This window comes from Myotis davidii, unplaced genomic scaffold (genome assembly GCF_000327345.1).
Source record: "Myotis davidii unplaced genomic scaffold, ASM32734v1 scaffold370, whole genome shotgun sequence".
NCBI classification, from domain to species: Eukaryota; Metazoa; Chordata; class Mammalia; order Chiroptera; family Vespertilionidae; genus Myotis; species Myotis davidii.
The window spans coordinates 11,297,063-11,319,340 of NW_006288615.1; the positions used below are offsets into that span (position 1 = coordinate 11,297,063).

General features: G+C 35.6%; 1 protein-coding gene across 2 annotated transcripts in view; it reads left to right on the forward strand.

The window, feature by feature from the left end:
* Nucleotides 1-22,278, forward strand: part of CWC22 (CWC22 homolog, spliceosome-associated protein) — a 56,359-nt gene that overhangs the window by 11,277 nt on the left and 22,804 nt on the right. The window contains exons 2-11 of one of the 2 annotated variants that reach the window (XM_006760559.2): nucleotides 2,809-2,946; nucleotides 8,211-8,278; nucleotides 10,149-10,259; nucleotides 12,904-13,161; nucleotides 17,206-17,334; nucleotides 18,768-18,936; nucleotides 19,297-19,350; nucleotides 21,454-21,589; nucleotides 21,683-21,889; nucleotides 21,984-22,046. In XM_006760559.2, coding sequence (XP_006760622.1) covers nucleotides 2,920-2,946; nucleotides 8,211-8,278; nucleotides 10,149-10,259; nucleotides 12,904-13,161; nucleotides 17,206-17,334; nucleotides 18,768-18,936; nucleotides 19,297-19,350; nucleotides 21,454-21,589; nucleotides 21,683-21,889; nucleotides 21,984-22,046 — 1,222 coding nt within the window. In that variant the 5' untranslated portion in view covers nucleotides 2,809-2,919. Of the gene's footprint in view, nucleotides 1-2,808; nucleotides 2,947-8,210; nucleotides 8,279-10,148; nucleotides 10,260-12,903; nucleotides 13,162-17,205; nucleotides 17,335-18,767; nucleotides 18,937-19,296; nucleotides 19,351-21,453; nucleotides 21,890-21,983; nucleotides 22,047-22,278 lie in introns of both variants that reach the window. The other variant, XM_015561955.1, reaches the window with a different exon arrangement.

The window sequence follows — 22,278 nt, forward strand, 5'->3', positions numbered from 1 at the left end:
CTCCCCAATCGGCCCTGCTCTGAGCCCGACCAGGGGCTGCACCTAGGGATTGGGCCTGCCCTCTGCCACCCGGGAGCAGGCCTAAACCAGCAGGTCGTTATCTCCCAAGGGGTCCCAGACTGCAAGAGGGCACAGGCCAGGCTGAGGGGCCCCCCCTTCCCCCCAAGGGCACAAATTTTTGTGCACTGGGCCTCTAGTGTACATATATAAAAGCCTAATATACAAATTGTGCCCTCTGGAGTTTGACTGAGAGAGAGTTCGATCACTTGCTGTGACGTGCACTGACCACCAGGGGGCGACGCGGAATAAAAGAAGGCCCCGGCTGGCAACTAGCATCCAGGGAAGGGAGGCCCAGGCTGGCAGCTGCTAGGGACCTTACCCATGCACAAATTTCATGCACTCGGCCTCTAGTGTACTTCTATTTAAAAAATAGCAAGAAAAAAATAGAATGGTTTTCTTAAACAAAGGGGTTTTCCTTCAGTACCAACAGGGAAAGGCCCTAACAATCTTGTCATTAATGTTTAAGAACTGTGGCCAATCTGCTGCTACTGTCTGTTACCTCAGAAGTAAAATCACTGTTCGGAAGGGGCAGGGGCTTGGATCCTATTTGAGGATTTTCCTCAAGATCCCCCCCCCCAATTATATATTTTTTGCATTTAGAACAAATTTAAACTATATTTATTTTGAATATTGATTAATATTACTGTTATTCCCAGTGGACAACTATGATTTATGGATTTATATATTTTTATTTTTTTAACTGTTAAAATGTCTGAAATTTGTCCAGTCTGCTGTTAATGTGTAGAATGCAGAAGAGCAAACTAAAGGGTATCCACTCCCCTTTTAACAATTTTATGATAGTATATTTTGGTGAGTTCCTCTAACCTGGGTTAAGGACTTATAAGGGATGATGGTAGAAATATTGTTCTGAAATAATAGAGAAAACAGTGCATTTTGGCCATTGGTGAATATATTTGCATTTTCTGAATTTTTGAGATAATTGCAGAATTTATAGTTTATTCATTTTCAGTTAAAGTCCTTCTTACAAATGTTATTAAATATTTGCTTTCTGACGTAAAATTGTCATCATTTTTAAACTACATCTCCTTATAAAATCTCCTTACTAAGGAAAGGAGGTGTGGTTTTGCTGAGTTGCTTACTTGTGACAAGGAGAGGAAAACTTAATAATTCATCATAAAATCCTCATAGTGGTGCTAAAAAGAGCAGTGAGAGCTATAAACTCTGGATAAATTGCTCTCGTTGCAAGAATTTCCAATTAGACCAAATATCAAGCATGTACATGTTGAACTCTAAGAATTTCCCTAGAGGGAAATTTATATAAATCTGGATGGTGATAATACTTTAAACATTTTGTTGTTGTTGTTGGCACTGCAGTACCAGTCTACCTTACAATATTGTCAATTTCATACTTTCATTTTGGGACATGGTATACTTGATTGCCAGAATTTTATTTGGTGATGATGATTGAAGGGTGGTAGAAAGAGGAAATGACACTGATCAGAAAGAAAACTAATTAAATTTAAATAAGGTACATTTGAAATAAAATACATAGAAAGTTGCTTTTTTATTTTATTTTTAATGTGTTGGTAGGTTGAGAAGAGAGACCAGATTTAAGACCCAAGAGGAATATCAAAGGAAAGTGTTAAATTTTGCACAATAGTTATGTGTTTAGATTGAAATTATATTTTATATATTGATAAGTTTATAAAGTATGTTACATATATTGTACTTATTAATATTGATACCATGCTAACTATTGTAATAGAAACTTTCCTTGACTTAGTGGTTGTGTACATCCCCATCTATATTAAATGGTAGCAGCTCTATGTCACTATATAGTGTCAAGGTTATTTGTGTACATGGTCTAATGAAAAGAATACTTATTTACCTGTCCTCAGGCTAGGTTTTTACTTATGGTCCACCACTAACTATCATAGCTTAGGGCATTAAATGAGTTATCTGACTTTCATCTTATCTTTAAAAAGAAGAAATTGTACTAGATAATATGTAACATTTTTTGCATTAAAATTAATATTTTTCCTAGTTGTATTCAGTTTTTTTGGTACTGAGAACAGTTCTTTCTCTAGATTCTTTATCTTAAAATTGTTTTTCTATTTCATATTGTTTTTGTAATTCTGTGCTATGTACCATATTATAAATCATTTAAATATGCAATTCTCATAAGCCCTAAATCACTTATATATGTAACTCCAATAAAATACTTGGAAACATAATTATCAATTTAGCATTTTTCAAAAATTCCTAAAATGTGTTTAACAGATGGATAGTGAAATTTAATTTTAGCATTTAATGTTGATGACTAGGTTTATTCTGAACAAATACTTAGTTCTCATAAGTGCATATACCTGAAGCCTTTGAGACTTGATTATGCTAGCTAGCTTGAGTATGCTATTATTATAGTATCTTATATTTTCATGCAAAGTATATTTATCTCTGATTGATCATTATTACAGGAACATTGGATATTTTATAATTGTTTCCCCTGTTCACTTGTTTTTTTGTATGTGTTTTTTTATAATGTCACAATACTATTTTATGATGTAGATATATTTCTTTCATTGAGAACAAGTTGAATAAAGTTATCTGACATTAGATTTTAAATTATTTGCTCTCTTGTTCAGAATCTTTGCTAATAATATGTGTTCTTTATACATTATTATGTGGAACTATTTAAGGATATTTTTATTACTGGTTAGATCTATGCCTACTGACTATGAAAAATAAGTTGGTCAAAGTTAACAGAGCTTTCTTTGGTATATTTTATAGGTGATCCTTGCAGACAGAAAAAGTATACTGTCAGAAAATTCATACCATTTGGGACTTGTTATTTGGACCAGCTTAAGGAGCCTGATTGATAGGATCAACTGGCAGCAGAAAATGAAAAGTAGTGTGGCACAGATAAAAGTAAGTCTTTGAAACGTGTAATAAAAAAATAAACATGTAGTCAATTACCTATCCTTTAAACAAAAATGCATGTATATAATTCAGACAGTAAAGTGACATCATGCATACATCTAACACAATTTCAAATGTGCATACTTGGTCAGGTGGGAGTAATAGTGTTCAAAAGGACAGTTGAGAGAACATACAGGGTGTGTATGCATGAATCAAGAAAGTGCATGTTAGTGGGCACATGAAAAAAAAAATAACAGGGCAGGAAATCCTTAATGCACATGAAATGAACTGTGATGCCCAAATGGTTGTAGTTCCTGCATATCTGTCTACAAGTGAACCTTTTGTTGCATAGTTCATTTTATATATATATATATATGAGCTGTATATCCTGTGCTGTCCTTTAGACATTATACATTTAACAAATATTCACTGGATTCTTACTGTGTCTCAGTGACCTACGTACTTTGGGTAAAAGGGTGAACAAAGCAAATCCTTGCTCTCATGGAGTTTGCATTTTAGTGGGAAGAGACAAAATAAATCATAAACTTAAAACAAGTAAATTACATGGTCTGGTAGAGTACTAAGTGCTTGACTGTGCTATGAAGAAAAGAAATAGGGTAAGATTGAGCAGTAGCACTGGAGGGTGCAGTTTTTAACCCCTAGAGTGCCGGGGAGCGCAATTGCTCTCCTCCTGACTTTCGCCAAAAGTGCCGGGAACGCTATCGCAGTGTCACTATTAGATGCTAGTAGTTCACTCTTTATTGACAGATGGCACCTAAGTGCAGATTACTTAAGATGCCAAATGTTTGTAGTTCTAAAGTTGACCACTGGCATTTATCTGCCTAATTTTTTATAGGTACTACGATTTTATGAAGTTTACTCAGATTTTGTAGCCCTAAAGCTTTGAAATGGCGTCCAGTTCTAAGTCTGCTTTTATTATCTAAATATTTTAGATTTTTTTAAATCAAAATCATATTAAAAGTTAAACAATATCTTCATTCATGTATTCAAAGTCAACATTAATTTTATTTTAACATGTTTTGTGCAAATTTTTTTCTAATATTTTATAATACAATCAGCAAACAATATTTGTCAAAGATGAAAAAAAAAGTAGGAAAGGTTTCCTTAAGTTTTTGAATATGTAACTTCATTTTCTTGCGATTCATAATTTTTTTCCTAAACTGCTGTAAAATCAGCAAAAATGTCTTGGCAGTTTTAGCATAGTTCCTAGGATATTGGTTGGCACTCAAAGGGTTAATAGGAAAGGCCCATTGAAAAGGTAGCCATTTGCCCTGACCGGTTTGGCTCAGTGGATAGAGTGTAGGCCTGTGGACTGAAGGGTCCCAGGTTTGATTCCGGTCAAGGGCATGTACCTTGGTTATGGGCACATCCCCAGTAGGGGGATGTGCAGGAGGCAGCTGATTGATGTTTCTCTCTCATCGATGTTTCTAATTCTCTATCCCTTTCCTCTCTGTAAAAAATCAATAAAATATATTAAAAAAAGAAAAGGTAGCCATTGAAGCAGGGACTTAAAGGATATGAGGAAATTAGCCATGCAGGTGTTTGGTGGAAGCGTGTGCCAGGCAGAGGGAACAGCAAGTGGTGGTCCAGTCTGGCTGGAACAGGTTATGAAAAAGGAAGCATAGGAGGAGATGAGTAATGGGTCAGTAACTCCAACTGCTTTCAGAATTGTTTCTCTGCTCAGATGGTGTGGCTCTGTGGTTGAGCGTTGACCTATGATCTAGGAGGTCACAGTTCAATTTCTGGTCAGTGCACATGCCTGGGTTGTGGCTCAATCACCTGTGGGGGGCATGCATGAGGCAGACCCAATGATTCCAGCTCTCAGCCTCTCACTGAGACTGGCCAGGAATCCCAATGGGGGCCCCTACCTTGAAGGGTGTGTGACCAGCTGCAAACAGCCCTCAGCCCCTCACCCATGCTGACCAGGCACCCCAGTGGGGACCCCCACCCTAACGGGGGTGCAGGCCACCTGAAAACAGCCATCAGCCCCTCATCCAAGCACTCAGATTTAGACTGACATCTTTTCTACAGAGGGAGAAGTGTCTAGTCTCTCTCAGATCTTCCTGCTCCTCTTAGACCAGCGGTTCTCAACCTGTGGGTAGCGACCTCTTTGGGGGTCGAACGACACTTTCATAGGGGTTGCCTGACCATCGGAAAACACATACATATTTACATATTGTTTTTGTGATTAATCATTATGCTTTAATTACGTTCAATTTGGAACACTGAAAATACATCCTGCATATCAGATATTTACATTACGATTCATAACAGTAGCAAAATTACAGTTATGAAGTAGCAACGAAAATAATTTTATGGTTGGGGGTCACCACAACATGAGGAACTGTATTAAAGGGTCGCGGCATTAGGAAGGTTGAGAACCACTGTCTTAGACTAAGCTTCTCCACCCTTCCCTCTTGTGTTACCAATGGGTCCTCTGTGATCCCTTGAGCCATGGTTTGGGCTCTCCCAGTCATTTCTCAGTTTAGTGTGTTTCCCTCTATCCTGTAAGCCACAGGCAGGTCCACTGGCTGGATTGGAACCAATCTTGCCTCAGGGGAAGCTCAGATCTTCCTTTGATGTTCTGAGCTCATCTGTTAGGCTCAAGAGGCTTGAGCTGAGGATCTTTCTTTTCCCATTGAGCTTTACTGTAGCTTCCTTAGCTAGCCAGAAGCAAGCTCCCTACCTCCAGCCATCCTGTCCCTTGCTCTTGACTTGCTCCCTGAGCCTAATGTATACCCAGAGCTTTGGACTCAGGGGTCCACCTTGAGGTCACCTCCTTGTACTGCTCTCTCTACATTGTTAGAGACTACAAGTGGCTGTGTGGTATACTGTATTTGTTTTGCTAAATGAACAGAATTTTTAAAGGTAATTTTGACAATAAGTTATTTTCAACTATCGCTCTGACTTATAATCTAACTCTATGATAGAGGAAATTGGGAAATTCTGGTTGTTATTATTTGGATCTTACCTCAAAATGATTTTTCACATAGTGAAATCCTGTCACCTACTAAAGCCTAGTTCAGGTCCCCCTTACTCACTGTCATTCCTCAGTACTCTGTACCGTGGTGGTTGTGCCTTCTGTACCGTGGTGGTTGTGCCCTACTCAAGATCTCCTGTTAGCACTTACTGTGTGTGCCAGTCATCCATTAACGTCATCATATTTATGAAATCCCCATTCTCAATTTCAATATTTCTGGTTTCTCTCTCTTTCTCACAACAGATGTTATGGAGATGTGTCAAAAATCATTAGCACAGAATTGAGGCCATCTCCCTAATGTAATAAAAATAATTGCAGTGCCTTGTAAAGGAAAAAGTAGAGATGCAGTTTTAGTGTCTCTTTCTTTTTCTCTTTCCTCTTTTTTCCCCTCCTCCTTCTCTTCCTCCTTCTTCTTTTCCTCCTTCTTCTTCTCCCTTTTCTCTCTCTCTCTCTCTCTCTCGAACATCTAATCTGATATGTTTAATTGTGGAAGTCTTTATAACCATCTCTCCTACAAGATCATAAATTCCTTGAGGGGTTTTCCTTTGTATTCTGCAGACTACACAGGAAGGCCTATGTCATATAATAAATATCAGTAAATACTATGTTTGATGTTACCATGACTTGAATGAGTCTTGTGTTCCATATTTGGCTTAAGATCTTGATGTCAGGTTTTAAAACCTATATATATGTAATAGAGGCCTGATGCACGAAAATTCATTCAAGAGTAGGCCTTCCTTCCCTTGGCTGCCGGCACCAGATCCCTCCAGCACCCAGGACTCAGGCTGCTTCCCTCCTCCGGCTGCCTGCAGGCACCCGGGACTCGGGCTGCTTCCTTCAAGCCGCCCACAGGCACCTGGACCTGGCTGGCTTCCCTCAGGCCTCCCGCAGGCACCTGGGACCCCTCCGGCCCTGGCTTAATCAGGAAGGATGTCTGGAATGACATCCGGAAGACATCTGGTCTAATTAGCATATTACCCTTTTGTTATTATAGATGATGTTGAACATTTCTACTTCATTGTGTTGTTAAGTGAAATAATTTAAAAACTTTCTTATACACATTAGAAACAGGGTTTTAAGTCGGTTGCAGTGAGTATAAAATAACAGCCTAACTAACTATGGCTACTGTAAATTACAGATTTGATCACATGCTTATTTACTTACATAGATTAATCTAGTTTAAATGCTTCCTTCAATAGTTAATGAGATTGGAAATTTACTTGTGATAATGTTAGACTCCAACTTCTGTTAAAAAGATAATCATAAAATAAGATGAAGTTTGAGTACTTGTTTATATTTCTATGCAGTAATTTTCTATTTTTATATATATCTTTTTCCCATTAAGAAGGCAAGTATGCAAGTATGCAGAACAAGTTACTCATTATTTGATTTGTTTTTCTTAGATTTCTAGATTAAGATACTTTAAAAAACATACTTTTTTTCTTTTCTTTTAATTTGGTTAATTAAAATTATTTTAGTTCTTTCTAAAAACCTTGTCAATATTGATGCTGATCAATGGTATAAAAATTTACCTATTTATAGAGATAAATATTTTGGCTTTTTATACATATTTGGATTTTTAAGTTAATATATGTTCTCAAACTAGATGGTTCATATCTCTGTCTCACGTGACATGTCTCTTTAATCTCATGTTTATTGAAGTTATTTGTATGTCTGTTATTTTTCAAAGGATTTGACACAGGGGCTATATCTTTCAAGTCATATCTTTCAAATCCTTATAGGCTAATGTAGTGCCATACATATCAGACACTCGAATAATGTTTGCTGAAAACACGAATGAATTTCATAAGTATATTAGAGTTTGTTTCTTCTAGCCATTTATTATATCTAGATTCATTAACTTGTACTAAAATTGTGATTATTATAAGCCAAAGGAAATAAGAAGGTCAGTGCAGTAGTAAGTCTTGGGCATAACCACAAAAGTGAGCTCTTGCTAGAAAACTTCTGGCCCTTAGTCATGTTTTTCACCAAAAGAAAGTTTTGATCTTATTTTTCACCAGGAGAGGTGAAATAAAAGTAGTATCCTATACATTTATAACATATAGGAGTAAAATATCAGCAAGGTGGCATGTGAGAAATATTTTCATCTATCTTGAATTTTTTGGGTTTTTGCTCCATAGTGAAAACAGGTTTTTGAAAAATATTTTGAAGTAATTTCTAAAGCATTTCCAATTTTATGAGATATATATTTCATTGGCTATGTGTTAACATGACTTTTTAAATACTTCCTTCTTTTTTTTCTTTTTGGAAGCATTCTTCAGGTCATGACAGAAGGGAAAACAACAGTTCATATCAAAGGACCATCTCTCCAGAAGACAGGTAAACAGTTTTATGTGTTCTGAATTCAATTTAAATGTTTTATAAGTTTAAGAAATTACTTAACTCTTGGTTTCCCAATTTTAGAGTGGACAACTTTTTTATGGTTTTATAAAGAATATTGAGTGGACTTGAGTATGAATCATTCTTACTGACCTAGGTCTTTCTAGCAAATAAATCTAGATTTTAAGGAATTTTTTAGGTAAGAGGGAAGAACTTTAATATCTCTCTCTAGAATGAGTTTATAAAGTGGAAAACAGTTGAAATTACATTATTTTGAGGTGCTGCTTTTGCTGTTACTACTATCCTTTACATTTACAGAGCTGTTTATAGTCTTTAAAATACTAGTATTGTTTATATATCATGTTAAGATTAAAGATGCAGAAATATTACCATTATATTCATCATGCTTTCATATGGACTTAAGTTCTTTCATTTAGTAAACCATGACTATTAGAAATAATTTATGAAGGGAAAAGCACCCTCTAAACTTTCTTTCATTTGTCTAATCTCTTCCTCTCCTTGCTAAAAGTCTCCTTTCTCTGCTAAAAATCTTTCTTCATGGGCAAGTTAATTGCCATGGTTTGCAACTACTTACTACCTTTCATCAGTCATCTACTCTCTATATTTAAAAAAATAATCTCTCTACACACAGACTTAAATGTGTATATAAAATATTGATTATGTTACTATGTATATTTATTATGTGGGTGTGTATTTAACTTCTCTTAAGGTTCTCTGATTTTACTGATTTTTAACATTCAAATAGCAGATTTTATACTATTCATCCTTGTTTCTAGTAATTTTAATCATTGTCACTGCTATCCAAAAATGCAGTTTCAAGAATAATCCTATATAATAAAAGCCTAATATGCTAAGTGTCCAGTCGACCGGTTGGCCATTCAATCAATCAAAGCGTAATATGCTGATGATAGGTTAAGGCTGCTCAACCGCTCACTATGATGTGCACTGATCACCAGGGGGTAGACACTCCGACCTGTAGGTTAGCTTGCTGCTGGGGTCTGGCCGATCCAGGACTGAGCAAGATGGCTGGATACACTCTGGAGCCCTCCCACAGTCCCTCCCTGGATGGCCAACCTTCCGCATCTCTCCCCAGCCTCAATCGAGCACCATTGTGGTCTCTAGGCCTGACCTGTGCGCTCTCATAATCCGGGACCCCACAAGGGATGTCGAAGAGCCGGTTTTGGCCCTATCCTGATCAATGCAGGAGCTGCCCCCTGGTGGTCAGTGTGCTCCCACAGGGGGAGCACAGCACAGCCAGAAGCCGTGCTCACAGCTGGCAAGTGCAGCAGTGGTAACAGGAGCCTCTCCCACCTCCGTGACAGTCGGACATCCCCTGAGGGCTCCTGGACTGCGAGAGGGCGCAGGCTGGGCTGAAGGACCTCCTCTGCCCTGAGTATACGAATTTCGTGCACTGGGCCTCTAGTAGCTTATAAAGTCTTTTGGAGTGAAGTTAAACTGGTCTTTATAGACACCAACTGATGACGTTGATCTCATTTATTCAGTGTTTTGATAAAATGAGTAGCTATAGACTAAGCAAAAGAAGTCATTTTCAGGATGAGTGTTTTTCATGCTGACTGTATACGATATCCAGATACATATCTTCCTTTGGACAGTGTGAATCAGGATGACAAGTTTGGTAAAGTGAATTCCAGCAGTTGTTTTGTTGTTGTGTACAACAAAGCTTTTATAATCAAGACTGAATGAATGGGTGTCAAATAATGAGCTGTCTGTTAAAAACAGTTTGATAAGACATTTTTTAGTCATAGAGTTGCTTTACATTACCAATGTATGGCTTTCCTAAGTGTAACATAGCTGTTTTCAACTTTGGTTTTCTTATTTGCTGTGTTAGATATGCAGAACAAGAAAGATCCCCCCGGGATAGAGATTACTTTGAGTACAGCAGGTCAGACAATGAGCGTTCAAGAAGAGGACGTTCTTATGATGGCAGCATGGAGTCACGGTTAGTATTGGAAATTTTAACTATAGAAAGAGTGTATTAGTTTAACTTTTCTTTATTCTTTATAATAAAAACAATAATAGCATTAAGTGGATGATCTTCTAATAAGGACTTCATGTAAATTAGTTCTGTTACAGTAAGTGTATGATGTTAGATGCTGTTATGTCTATTTATAGATCAAGAAACAGGCTTAGATGGGGGGTAACATGGGGATAAGGACACATGTAATAACTTAACAAAAAAATTTAAAAAAAAGGAACAGGCTTAGAGAAGTTAAAACATTTGTGTGTGTTCTAGAAACATGTTAGTCTCAAATCTGTCTGACTCTAGAGCCGAAGCTCTTATTCATTATACTGTACTGCAAGAGGAGTTGGCTCGTGTGTTTTGAGATTCTTTACTGAATGAAAGGAAGTTGTTCATATTATATCACCTAAAGTGATCTAAATTTACTTTCCTGCATAATGGCAAATGAACATTGAAAATGAAGTTACCATTCTGTAGTTTTAATCTAAATATGTTATTATTCTTAGTCTTGGAGTACTTGACTACCCACCTTATTAGTCATCTAGTTTCAAAAACTTGTCTACCATGTTTTATTGTTCACTAAGTTCTTACTGATTTTGATATCTCTGTCGGTACCTAATCCATGATTTCCAAAACTGTATTCCTACTAGAATTTTGATCAAAACTCTGCAGTTTGGTGCTTAAATGCATTATTTGATATCTGCAGCTCAAATTTCCTTTTCACTTCTCTTACTTTCATATATATCTCCAGTCTTCAAATGTCAGATTAAATGAACCTCCAAAAGCCAATCCCATCTTCTGTCATCTTAATGACACCTTAATAAGAACAACTACTATCACCCTATTTAGTGTGCTAGGCCACTGGTCGGCAAACTGTGGCTCGCGAGCCACAGTTTGCCGACCACTGTGCTAGGCATTTTGAATACTTTCTCACATACAAGCTAGATACTGTTTTTCACAATTTAGAAAAGAGGACTGGTTTGAAGTGATTTGAGTAATTTACCCCAAGTGGCAGTTACCTGTCTGGTAGATGATGAAACTGGGATTTGAACTCAATTCTCACTCTAAAGCCCATGATTTTCCATCATCCCTGACTGTATTATTTCACTATAAGTCTGTGTTTGGTCCATTTTATGTACAAAAAGTCTCATTTGACCCACACAGTCACACTGAAGTATTAAGGTAGAATATAATGGCTAACAGTCCAAAGCCATTTGAAGAGAAATATTTCTATCTGGATTCAAAGGAGACTGTGTTGCTCATGCACTCTAAAGGAACCAGCACTATAATTATAAGGACACAATTTTATCAGCCAGTTAGTAGTTTTAGTAGGTGGTTCTCAGAAGAATCATAATCATTGCTGTTAGTTACTCTCTTGGAACATGTTATCTTCATAACAGGAAGCAACTCCATTGCAAATCAGTGCCTAGATTTCAGAGCACCTGACTTTGTGACTAATTGGGGTTTCTAGACATCATTTTCAAACTGACTGCTTTTCTCTGTCTCTAGGTTGCATTACTGTATATTAAGACAGTAATCTCATATGCCCTCTAGATTTAGGTAAAATCTATTCAGTGGTTTCCTGGTTGTGCAGCCCTTGCTTTCATATAAGATAATATAAAACAGTTTTTATTTACTGTATTCATATAACTCATCGTTGCACAAAGTGTGAGTAGAATGACCTGAGTTTCCAAGGCAGTATCTGTATATGTAAAAAATAGATAGGTGGACAAACTCTTCTCTGGGGAAAGATAGCAAAAATCAAGGATTTACCCTTTCTTGTTATTCTTGATAGTTTCAGAGAGCAATATTCTAATTAATTCTTTTTTTATTATTATTATTGCTTAAAGTATTACAAAGGGTATTACATATGTGTCCATTTTCCCCCCGCCCTATCTAATTAATTATTAAGTGTTAGCTTAAGAAAGAATACTCACCTGCATTAATAGGGAAGAGTAATTGTGGCTAGAAAATGGTTGATTTTCTTTAAAAATTGTCTCAAACAGAAATTTCTGATATTCTGAAGTTTTTGATAAAAATATCGGTTGTATCAAGAAACAATTTCAAATGTTACATTTTTATGATAGTCTTGCTCCTAAATTGTCATTATTGATGATAAACTCTGGTTTCTCCTTTATATAGTTTATATCATGTGTATCATAAGCCAATTTGTCTTCTTAAAACACTCTTTTTATGTCACTATCCCATTCTGAAACTATTTAAAGTGTATTGCTTGTCTTTGAAAATTTCAGCCTGACTTGAACACATACTTCCAACTATTGTTATACATGATTCTTTATTGTTTCCTGATTGTTCTTTTCATTCTGGCCTGAACAACCTTGCTCAGTTTTCCATTAGTTATTTTGTCTTCTACTTGCAGAAAGCCATTCACCCTTCCCTCTCCCCTCGTCTTCTTGCCCCCAATATAAATTGTCAAGCCTTGATGACATAATTTAATTTAATTACATTTTCTTGTGAAGTACTTTCTCACCATTCCAAACCACTTTTCCTTCTCTGAATTTATTGGGCCCACTTATGGTCTCACTCATTTGGTATGCAGAAATACATTTAAGATTGTATTTTATATTGTCTTTTCTCCATTTCCCAAAATTTAATGTTACAGAAGTAGGGACAGAGAGAAACGCAGAGAAAGAGAAAGAGAAAGAGAAAGAGATGTGGAATTGAAAAGGTACCGGAGATCTTCATCGCCTGGGAGGAGAAGCCCAGAACCATCGGTAACCCAAAGTTCCTCTGCTCAGGATGAGCCTACTGCAAAGAAGAAGAAAGAGGAGCTGGATCCTCTTCTTACTCGTACTGGTGGAGCATATATTCCTCCGGCAAAGCTCAGGATGATGCAAGAACAGATCACAGATAAAAACAGGCATGTTCATATCACTAACTATACAAGGCAATGATATTCTCATTGAAAAACAAAAATCAACTAAGGTCTAATTAACCTTGGCCGTTGAGAATTTACATTAGTCCACAATGATAGATCCCTTAAATTAGACTTCTTTCCTTCTTCACTCTATAACCTTCATTGGAATGCTGCATACTATTTGTCCTACCCTGACACATTAGCTCAGCACTTCTTTATTTCTTTGTATGTATGAATTTAAAAATTTAAGGAAATAACACTTAGCTATTTTAGATTATTTCTTTCATAGTTGCATGCTTACCTATTAGTAGTGTCTCTTTTTCCTGGATAATCAAGAGTATTGATATTTTTTACCTAAAATGAATCTTCAGTTTTACCAAACCAGGAGTTGGCATACTTTTTTGGAAAAGATCAGACAGTAAATATTTAAGTCTTTGTCTGTTATTCTATCTTTGTTACAACTACTTGATGACTCTTGGGAATACAGCCATAAATAATATGTAAACAGATGAGCAGCTTTGTTCCAATAAAGCTTTATTTACACAAACAGGCAGCGGGCCACATTTGGCTCATGGGTGTAATTTGCCAACCCCACTACTAATCCATGGAACTAAGTTCACAATTTTCTTTTCCCTTTTTTTCTTTGACCATAACATCTTGGATTATAATGTTTTGCTACACTAAGGCAGACATTCAAAATTTACATATGACTATTCACACTGAAAATACCTTTCCTCCCCTTTTTAAAACAATTGGGATGTTGAGGAGCTATATAGGAAAGTGCAGTTAAGTTTCTCTCATGGGATGAGATAACATCTAGGTGTGAGATTGAAATGCCCACTCAGTTGCTAGGTAGGTAGTAAAAAGATTGGGCTAGAAGATGGCTGTACTTTAAGAAAAACAGATTCTAGGCTTGTCAAGAGAGAGTGTTCCTGCATCTTTTGTGGGTATTTTAATGGCAACTTGAAAGTACTTGATAACCTTGTATAAATGAAGTCTAAATGTCTTTCAGAACTGAGCTTGAAGTAGAAATGTCATTTGTGTAAGTGTAAAGACTTGAGATAAGTTAAAACTTAAAAAGTTATGTGCTAGAAAGGGACATTAGATGACATTAAATTTAAAACTGGTAAGTACGTTTCTCTTCATATGTCATGTCCCAACACTTGGTAGTGATGCTTGGAGTGTTATGCTGAGGAGGGATTTGGAGATGGCCTCTGTGGTTCGTGGGAGCTTCATGATCACAGAGGCGTTTAGCTCTTATAGAAGCAGTAGTGGCAGCATTAGTGAGAAGTATTAACTGTCCCCAGTCCAGCCCAAAGCAATCCTAATTGTAAAAAACAAGAAGCATTGTTAATGCAAGTTTTTCTTATGAATAAAGTGGGCAGTCAGCAATATATGAAATTTTAAGTAATTCCTAGAACATAATTTTATCTAATCTAATAATAGACAAACATGGTAATTGACTGTACCTTCGCTACGCCTCCCATTGGCTAATCAGTACAATATGCAAATTAACTGCCAACAAAGATGGCAGCTAATTTGCATACTGCAGGCAGGGCGGGCCAGCACAAGCTGCCATCCGGCCCCCGTGTGCCGCCTAAGCTCCGCCCCCAGCCGGGACCCCTGTGTGCGGCCCTGGGTGGAGGGTCTTGGCGGCGTGAATGGGCCGCTTAAGCCCCGCCCCCAGCTGGGACCCCCGTGTGCAGCCCTGGGCGGAGAGGCTTGACAGCGTGATTGGCCCAAGGAAGCCCTATTCTTGCAGGAATCCTTCTGCAATGGGCTTCTAGTATATATATATATATAGATTTGAAGTCTGTTCAGAGGCTGTAAAGGGGACAAAGAAATCTGTAGTCTTTGCTTTTAGAAGGTACTTAATCAGGTGAATTGTAGGCTTCCTAATTAAGAAGTATAATTTTACTTGATACAGTCTTTTAATCAAAGTTTAATAGAAGTGATTATCAGTAATATTTTATTGGTCAAGTTGGTTATTAAGCCATAGATATATTTCTTTAGAGATAGTAGCATACCAAAAGGTTGGGGTTGAGGAACAGTGGGAGTGCAGGCACTAAGGGGTACATGATCTATAGCAAATTTAGAAACAATAAAATTAACTACAATTCAGTCTGCTTAGTATCCTCAGTGTTTGTTGAGGATAGTATCAGTAATAAAATACTCTCCCCATCTCTCCTTAATATCTATAATAATAAAAGCATAATATACTAATTAGACTGGACGTCCTTCCAGATGAAGCCAGGGCTTCGAGGGAAGCTGGTGCCAGCAGCTGGGGGAAGGAAGACCTACTCTTGCACAGATTTCGTTCATCTGGCCTCTAGTCACTCCAGAATAGGGAATCTTAACCTACACACCTTTAAGAGATCCATGAATAGAATTCAGGCAGTTCATGAACATAAATGGGGGGAAATGCATCTTTATTTTTACTAATCTCTAACTAAAATTTATCATTTTTTCCTATGGGAATATAGGTAACAGACCATAGTATTAATAGACTATTAGTTGCAAATATCTCATAATAATTCTTTATGGCCATGGTATTTGGAAATTAAAGAAGTTATTAGGCCTACTACCAGTTCTTGTTATTTAATGTGTTAAGAAGCACAGAGAGTACTATATCAAACTTTTGTTCTTTTCATGTTTTAAAAACTATATTTCAGTATGATTGCTATCCTTTGTAATCCTATACATTTGTAAATATTATCCCAAGAAGTCTATCAGCTTCCTCAAAAATTTATATGTAAGAAAAAAAAATTAAAACTGCATCTGAAATGACATTCCATAAAGAAATAATTATAAAAAACCATAGAATCTTAGAGCTTTAAAAGGTTTTAGACTGTATCACGTTCAACCAAAGAAACTTTATGGCTGAAAAATTTACCTACGACTTTAGTTAAAAAGTATAGCTATCTGGCATTCAGCTGGTATAGCTATGGGATTATTACATAAATGTAGAGACGTTCTTTAAATATTTAGAACAGTCTTTCAGCCCACGATTTCATATGACTTTCCTTTTCCTATAATTATTATTTCTTTACTAGAGGTCCGGTGCACAGGATTGTGCACTAGTGGGGGGTGTGGCCTGCAGGGATCGGCCCACTATAGTAGTGCCGCTCAGTCGAGCGGCTATGGACCCACCCTCTGAGCTGCTGCGAGAGCAGCCGCTCATCCCGGTCAGCTGAGTGGCGCTCCCACTGTGGTAGCGCACTGACCACCAGGGGTAGTTCCTGCATTGAGGGCCTGCCCCCTGGTGGTCAGTGTGCGTCATAGCGACTGGTTGACTGGTCTTCTGGTCATTCCGCTGTTTGATTGCTGGGCTTTTATTATATAGGATAGTTTAAAATAATTTTGTTTTCTCATGCTTTTAGGAGATGGAACATAATAAAAATTTCTTTTTTATGGTTTATATGTAGGTATTTCAGATTATAATTTAAAATAAAAAATAATAGCTTTTATCTAAAAAAATTTTTAAAGACAAGTTTGAATAAAGTCTTATAATGTAAAATAACCATGTATTGAATCTGACTAATGAATTAAATGTTGTAAATTGCAATATATATGATTATCCTTATATGTCCTTAATAAATGTATGTTATTAAAGGGAAGCAGTCTGTGTGTAAGCATTATATGTACATAAAAATCAAGTAACTTAGGACAGTGGTCGGCAAACTGTGGCTCGCGAGCCACATGTGGCTCTTTGGCCCCTTGAGTGTGGCTCTTCCACAAAATACCGACTTCTGCGCATGGGCCACGAAGTTTCAATCACACTGTACATGCCTACCTGCACGCGGTGTTTTGTGGAAGAGCCACACTCAAGGAGCCAAAGAGCCGCATGTAGCTCGCGAGCCGCAGTTTGCCAACCACTGGCTTAGGATATAATCTGTGTTTATTTAGTAATATTTTACTGCATTTGTGGTCATTTTATGGAAATAATGTTAAAAATAAAGGCACTAAGTATTTTTTATGTTCAAATAACCTCTTGTTATTGTGATTGTTGATGGAGTTTTAATCTTTATTAAAATCTATTCTTTTTAGCTTAGCATACCAGAGGATGAGCTGGGAAGCCCTAAAGAAGTCAATTAATGGTCTTATCAACAAAGTCAACATTTCTAATATAGGTATTATTATTCAAGAACTCCTTCAAGAAAACATAGTTAGAGGGAGGTAAGCATCAGCTATTTTATTTGTAGTATTTCATAGTGGTTTTTCAAAGGAACATAACCTACATGAACCATAATTATTGATTTATTATGCTACCTTATTTCAGAGGTAATTGTGGATATTTAAAATGCAATTTTTGTAAAAAGGTAACTATTAACAAATAGCCTGTACTTAACAATTGAAGGTTGTATGGAGATTTTGCTTTTAAGAAGCTTTGATGTGATATAATGACTTTTGAAGATATTTATGTATGGAATACTTCTAATAACTTAAACTCATGAAGAATAGTGAATATCTTCAAACCAGTTTAATTTCTAATGAAAGCAAAGTGAGAATGTGAAAGAAGTGAGGAAGATCAGTAATACATTTTAGAAAAGCAGAAGAGAATGACTTAGCATTTTCTTTGCGGTTTTAAGTAGTTCGTGATGTTGAAAAGGGTCAGGAAACAGATATCCTGTATTCATTCTATTTATTATTTAAATCTGAAGTCTATTTTCACATGACCCTGATTCCTTTCCAAACAACATTGGGCATATAAACTGAGGTGTAGCATGTTGTGAGGATAAAGAAAGGTGACCTAAGGTAGCCACTGTTCTCAGAAGTAGGTAGTGCTCTTTCATTTTCTGAGAACTTATGTGGGTTGCTTAAGATCTTACCACTTATTAGCTGAGTTCTCTTTTCTCATTTTCTACTCTAATGATTTAATTGTCACACCTTAACCCGATGACTACTAAGACAATGGTTTCCTGCCTTTTGGCAGTCTAATAATTAATTGTCATTATATTGCTAAAAATAACTGTTCAGCCCACTTTGCATCTTTCTCCTTGTCAAATGCATATAGAAACATGCTTATTTTAAAAGTGAGTTAACATAGAACTTTTTATATTTCTGTCATTGTTTTAGCATTATTCTTGCATTGCTTCCAAATCTTCATTTTTAATTTACTGAAAATAGGCTTAAAGATGGGAAATACCCAAATTTGTCTTTAATCACATAATTTTATTTAAAATAATGGTCCAGTAGTGGAAATCTTATTTTGTTTAAGTTTAGTACTTTTGAAGCAGGTCTGTTTTTGATATACTATTTTGCAAATGTTTAATTACTTTTAAGAAGTTTAAAAAAACTCAAATTTATAATTAGATATAATAAACAGAAATTGGAAAAGAGGAATTATATTGTGAGAGAAAATTTTTTGAAGAAAAAATTGTAGTAAAATCTGTTTTGTGAAAGCACAAATTGAAGTTTATTTTCTCAAAAGCAGTTTTCACTTGTTAGAAAGATAAACTTTTCTCCCAAATAAAGTGATATAAATTTAATCCTGATTTAGCATTTGTGATTATTTACAGAGGAATAATATTACTGGATTTTAAATGAGTTTTTTATTCTTCTAATCAAATTGGTGATTATTGTTGATTTTCTTTTTTTTTTTTTAACAGAGGCCTGCTGTCCAGATCTGTTTTGCAAGCACAGAGTGCTTCTCCAATCTTCACCCATGTTTATGCAGCCTTAGTGGCTATTATCAACTCGAAATTTCCACAAATCGGAGAATTAATCCTCAAGAGGTTAATTCTTAATTTCCGGAAAGGCTATCGAAGAAATGATAAGGTATATATGATGGGCTTGTAAGTAAACTGCCATATAAGGACAGATGAACAAGTCAGTATCGACAATAGTGAGCAATGTTGATTTCTATATAGGAATTCTTTTTTAAAACTGCATATTTCATGAAAACTTTTTTTTTACTCTGTTAAATATCTCTGGCTACTAATGATGAGCCACAGAAATTTTAACTATTTTGCCAGAAATGGCACTCTTTCACATCTATTAGTTCTTATTCTTTAACTTTGATATAAAAATGATCCTGTGTATTACATATTTTAAAGAGTGTGTAAGCTATAGATTTTTAGATAAATGAAAATTGGTTTTAGTTTATGGATTAACTTTTTCTCTATCTTCACTTACCAGCAACTTTGTCTGACTGCTTCAAAATTTGTGGCACATCTTATTAACCAAAATGTGGTAAGTAATTATCTTCAAAACTTAGTACCTTGTAGTGACATTAGACCACACAGACTTGATGCACTTCAATGACATGTCTCTGTTTTTGTTTTGATTTTACAGTCTTTGGAAAAGTATCTTGGATAATATTTTAATGTTAAAACTATAATAAATGCCTTTAATATTATTTAATATGAAGAATAACCAGACATTGTTTTATCAAATTGATCTCGTAATTCTCTTCATGTTCACTTAACTACAAATCATTTTCTCAGAGAAAGTATAGCACTTGTTTTTACAAAGCAATAAAGTTGGTATTTCCCCCACTCTTTGAGGACCTAATAATACCTAATAATAAAAATTCCTGATCCCTGCAGCTAGTATATACATATAGTATATGTAGCCATATATTCATAGAATCGGTTTATAAAATACTAGGTGCCCGGTGCATGAATTTGTGCACTGGTGGGGTCCCTTGGGGTGGCCTGCAGAGATCGGGCCCCAGCTCGCGTCCCCACCCTGCAGCCCCACCTGGCATCCCGCCTTGGCCTGGCGCCGCCCGCTCACCTGCTCCACCATTCCACTGTGGTCCCACTCTCGTCGGGGCCCATTGGGGCCGGCGCCTCCTCCACTGCTGCCCACTGCCAGCACTGCATCGTTTACACCTGCCATGTTTTGTGCCGCCCCCTGGTGGTCAGCACACATCATAGTGAGCAGTCGAACTCCTGGTCTCCCAGCCAAACTCCCGGGTTGAATGACTGTCCAAGGGGACAATTTGCATAATAGGCTCTTATTATATAGGATAGTAGATTAGGTAATTTTAAATACAAATAATTTTATCTATTCAGTTTTGTGTTTATTTTGTATTTAATCACTATTTGAGAGTTTTGATTCTGTTTCAACTTGAAGGAGATAGTAAAATTGTTCTTGTTCACATTCAAAGTTTCAATATGTATTATCATGTTTGATGGTATCTATAAGAACAATTTTAAAATCACACTTTTATCTTATTTCTCTAACATAAATATTATTTTAATTATTTCCTATGTGAAATTCTTGTCAGTGTTTAAGAAACCTTTTAGATTGTAACCTAATTAGTTAAAATAATAAAAACATGCTGTTTAAGACTATAAAAACCTCACATGTCTATGTCAGCACAACTATATGTTTCAGTTTTATAATGTATATCTTACTTTATATTAGAGATACTTTGGCATTGTCAAAAACAGTTAAAATGATAAATATTTTCTTCCCAACTGTGATACAGGGTGATGTTTTCTTGTAATTTATAAGACTGTTTGCCCCCTCCCATAAAAAGTAGTATGTATTTTTTATCTTGTGCTCAATACAAAAAAAAAATAATGTCTTGAGTTGAAATTTAGACTTTTCCCCTCCCCATCTTAAATAAGTGTTTGACTTCAGAAAGGCTTATGTATAGTGTTTTTGAACATTTCTAGTTCTTTTTCACAGCAAAGCTTCCCAATAGAATTTTATTCCCACTCTACCTGGCATTGTTTATAGGTGTTAACTTTTTTAATATGACCAGTGTAAGTAGTTTGATTTAGTTTAAAAAATAAAAGATATATTTAAAATTATAATTTCATACCAGAAATTAAGGTATTTTCTGATAAAATAATTATGCATGTAATTTAAGAATTATTTTCTAATAGTTGCTGATAAAATGAAATGGACAATGGATATAAATATTTGTGCTTATAGAGAATCACTATTCTTAATATAGTGACTATGAAAATATCCCAGATTAAAGTATTTTAATTTATATTTTGAGGTTAATTATTGTATTCCCTATAGGTAATAAATGTTATATTTTTTTATATTATGTATAAGAATATTTCTCCTGGAGGTAAGTCAAATAATTTTATTCAGTGCAATACACTAGGAATTTTGTAATAATCATTTGGGAATTCTTAACAGATGCATAATGAAAGCAAAAGAATAATTGTATTTCATATATGCAGTATTTTTTATATACATTATAAAACTTTGGTAATACAATATTATCAATGCAAAAAAACAGATTTAGTAACTTAAAATTACTGTCAATACTAGGCTTATAAATGTTAAAACATTTTCTTTATTCCATATGTCTTTATTCTATTTAAGGCACATGAAGTTTTATGCTTAGAGATGCTCACTTTGCTCCTGGAAAGACCAACAGATGATAGTGTTGAAGTAGCTATTGGTTTTCTCAAGGAATGTGGCCTCAAATTAACACAGGTGTCACCAAGAGGAATCAATGGTAGTGTATATCCTTGTTTTGATAGCCAGCTTTTGTTTGAGTATTATAATATTTATTGCTTATTTTATTGTCTTTTCTTTCTGCTTAACCTAGCTATATTTGAACGCCTTCGAAACATTCTCCATGAGTCTGAAATAGATAAAAGAGTTCAGTACATGATTGAAGTGATGTTTGCTGTAAGGAAAGATGGGTTCAAGGACCACCCTGTTATTCTAGAAGGACTTGACTTAGTGGAAGAAGATGATCAGTTCACCCATATGCTTCCTCTTGAAGATGACTATAATCCAGAAGATGTTCTTAGTAAGTTAGGGGGTGATGGTTGGGAAGTAGGGCACCAAAAAGTGTAAGCACAGAAAATAAAAACTTACTTAAACTTTTAATTTATTTTTTTAAGATGTTTTCAAGATGGATCCTAATTTTATGGAGAATGAAGAGAAGTACAAAGCTATTAAGAAGGGTACGTAGAATTTTATTAAATGATTTTATTTTGGATAAGTTGAAGCAATTTTTGCAGTTATATAATACTGATAGAAAGATATATATAGATCACTGACCGCGTCTAATTAAATCTCTACTTTTATTGAAGCCATATTCTTCATTGTTTTTGTATGCATTATTTTTCTGTTTAATGCTTGTCCAATGTACTATTTCATTCTAAATTATTTACATAGTTTTTTATCTCCTCTTTC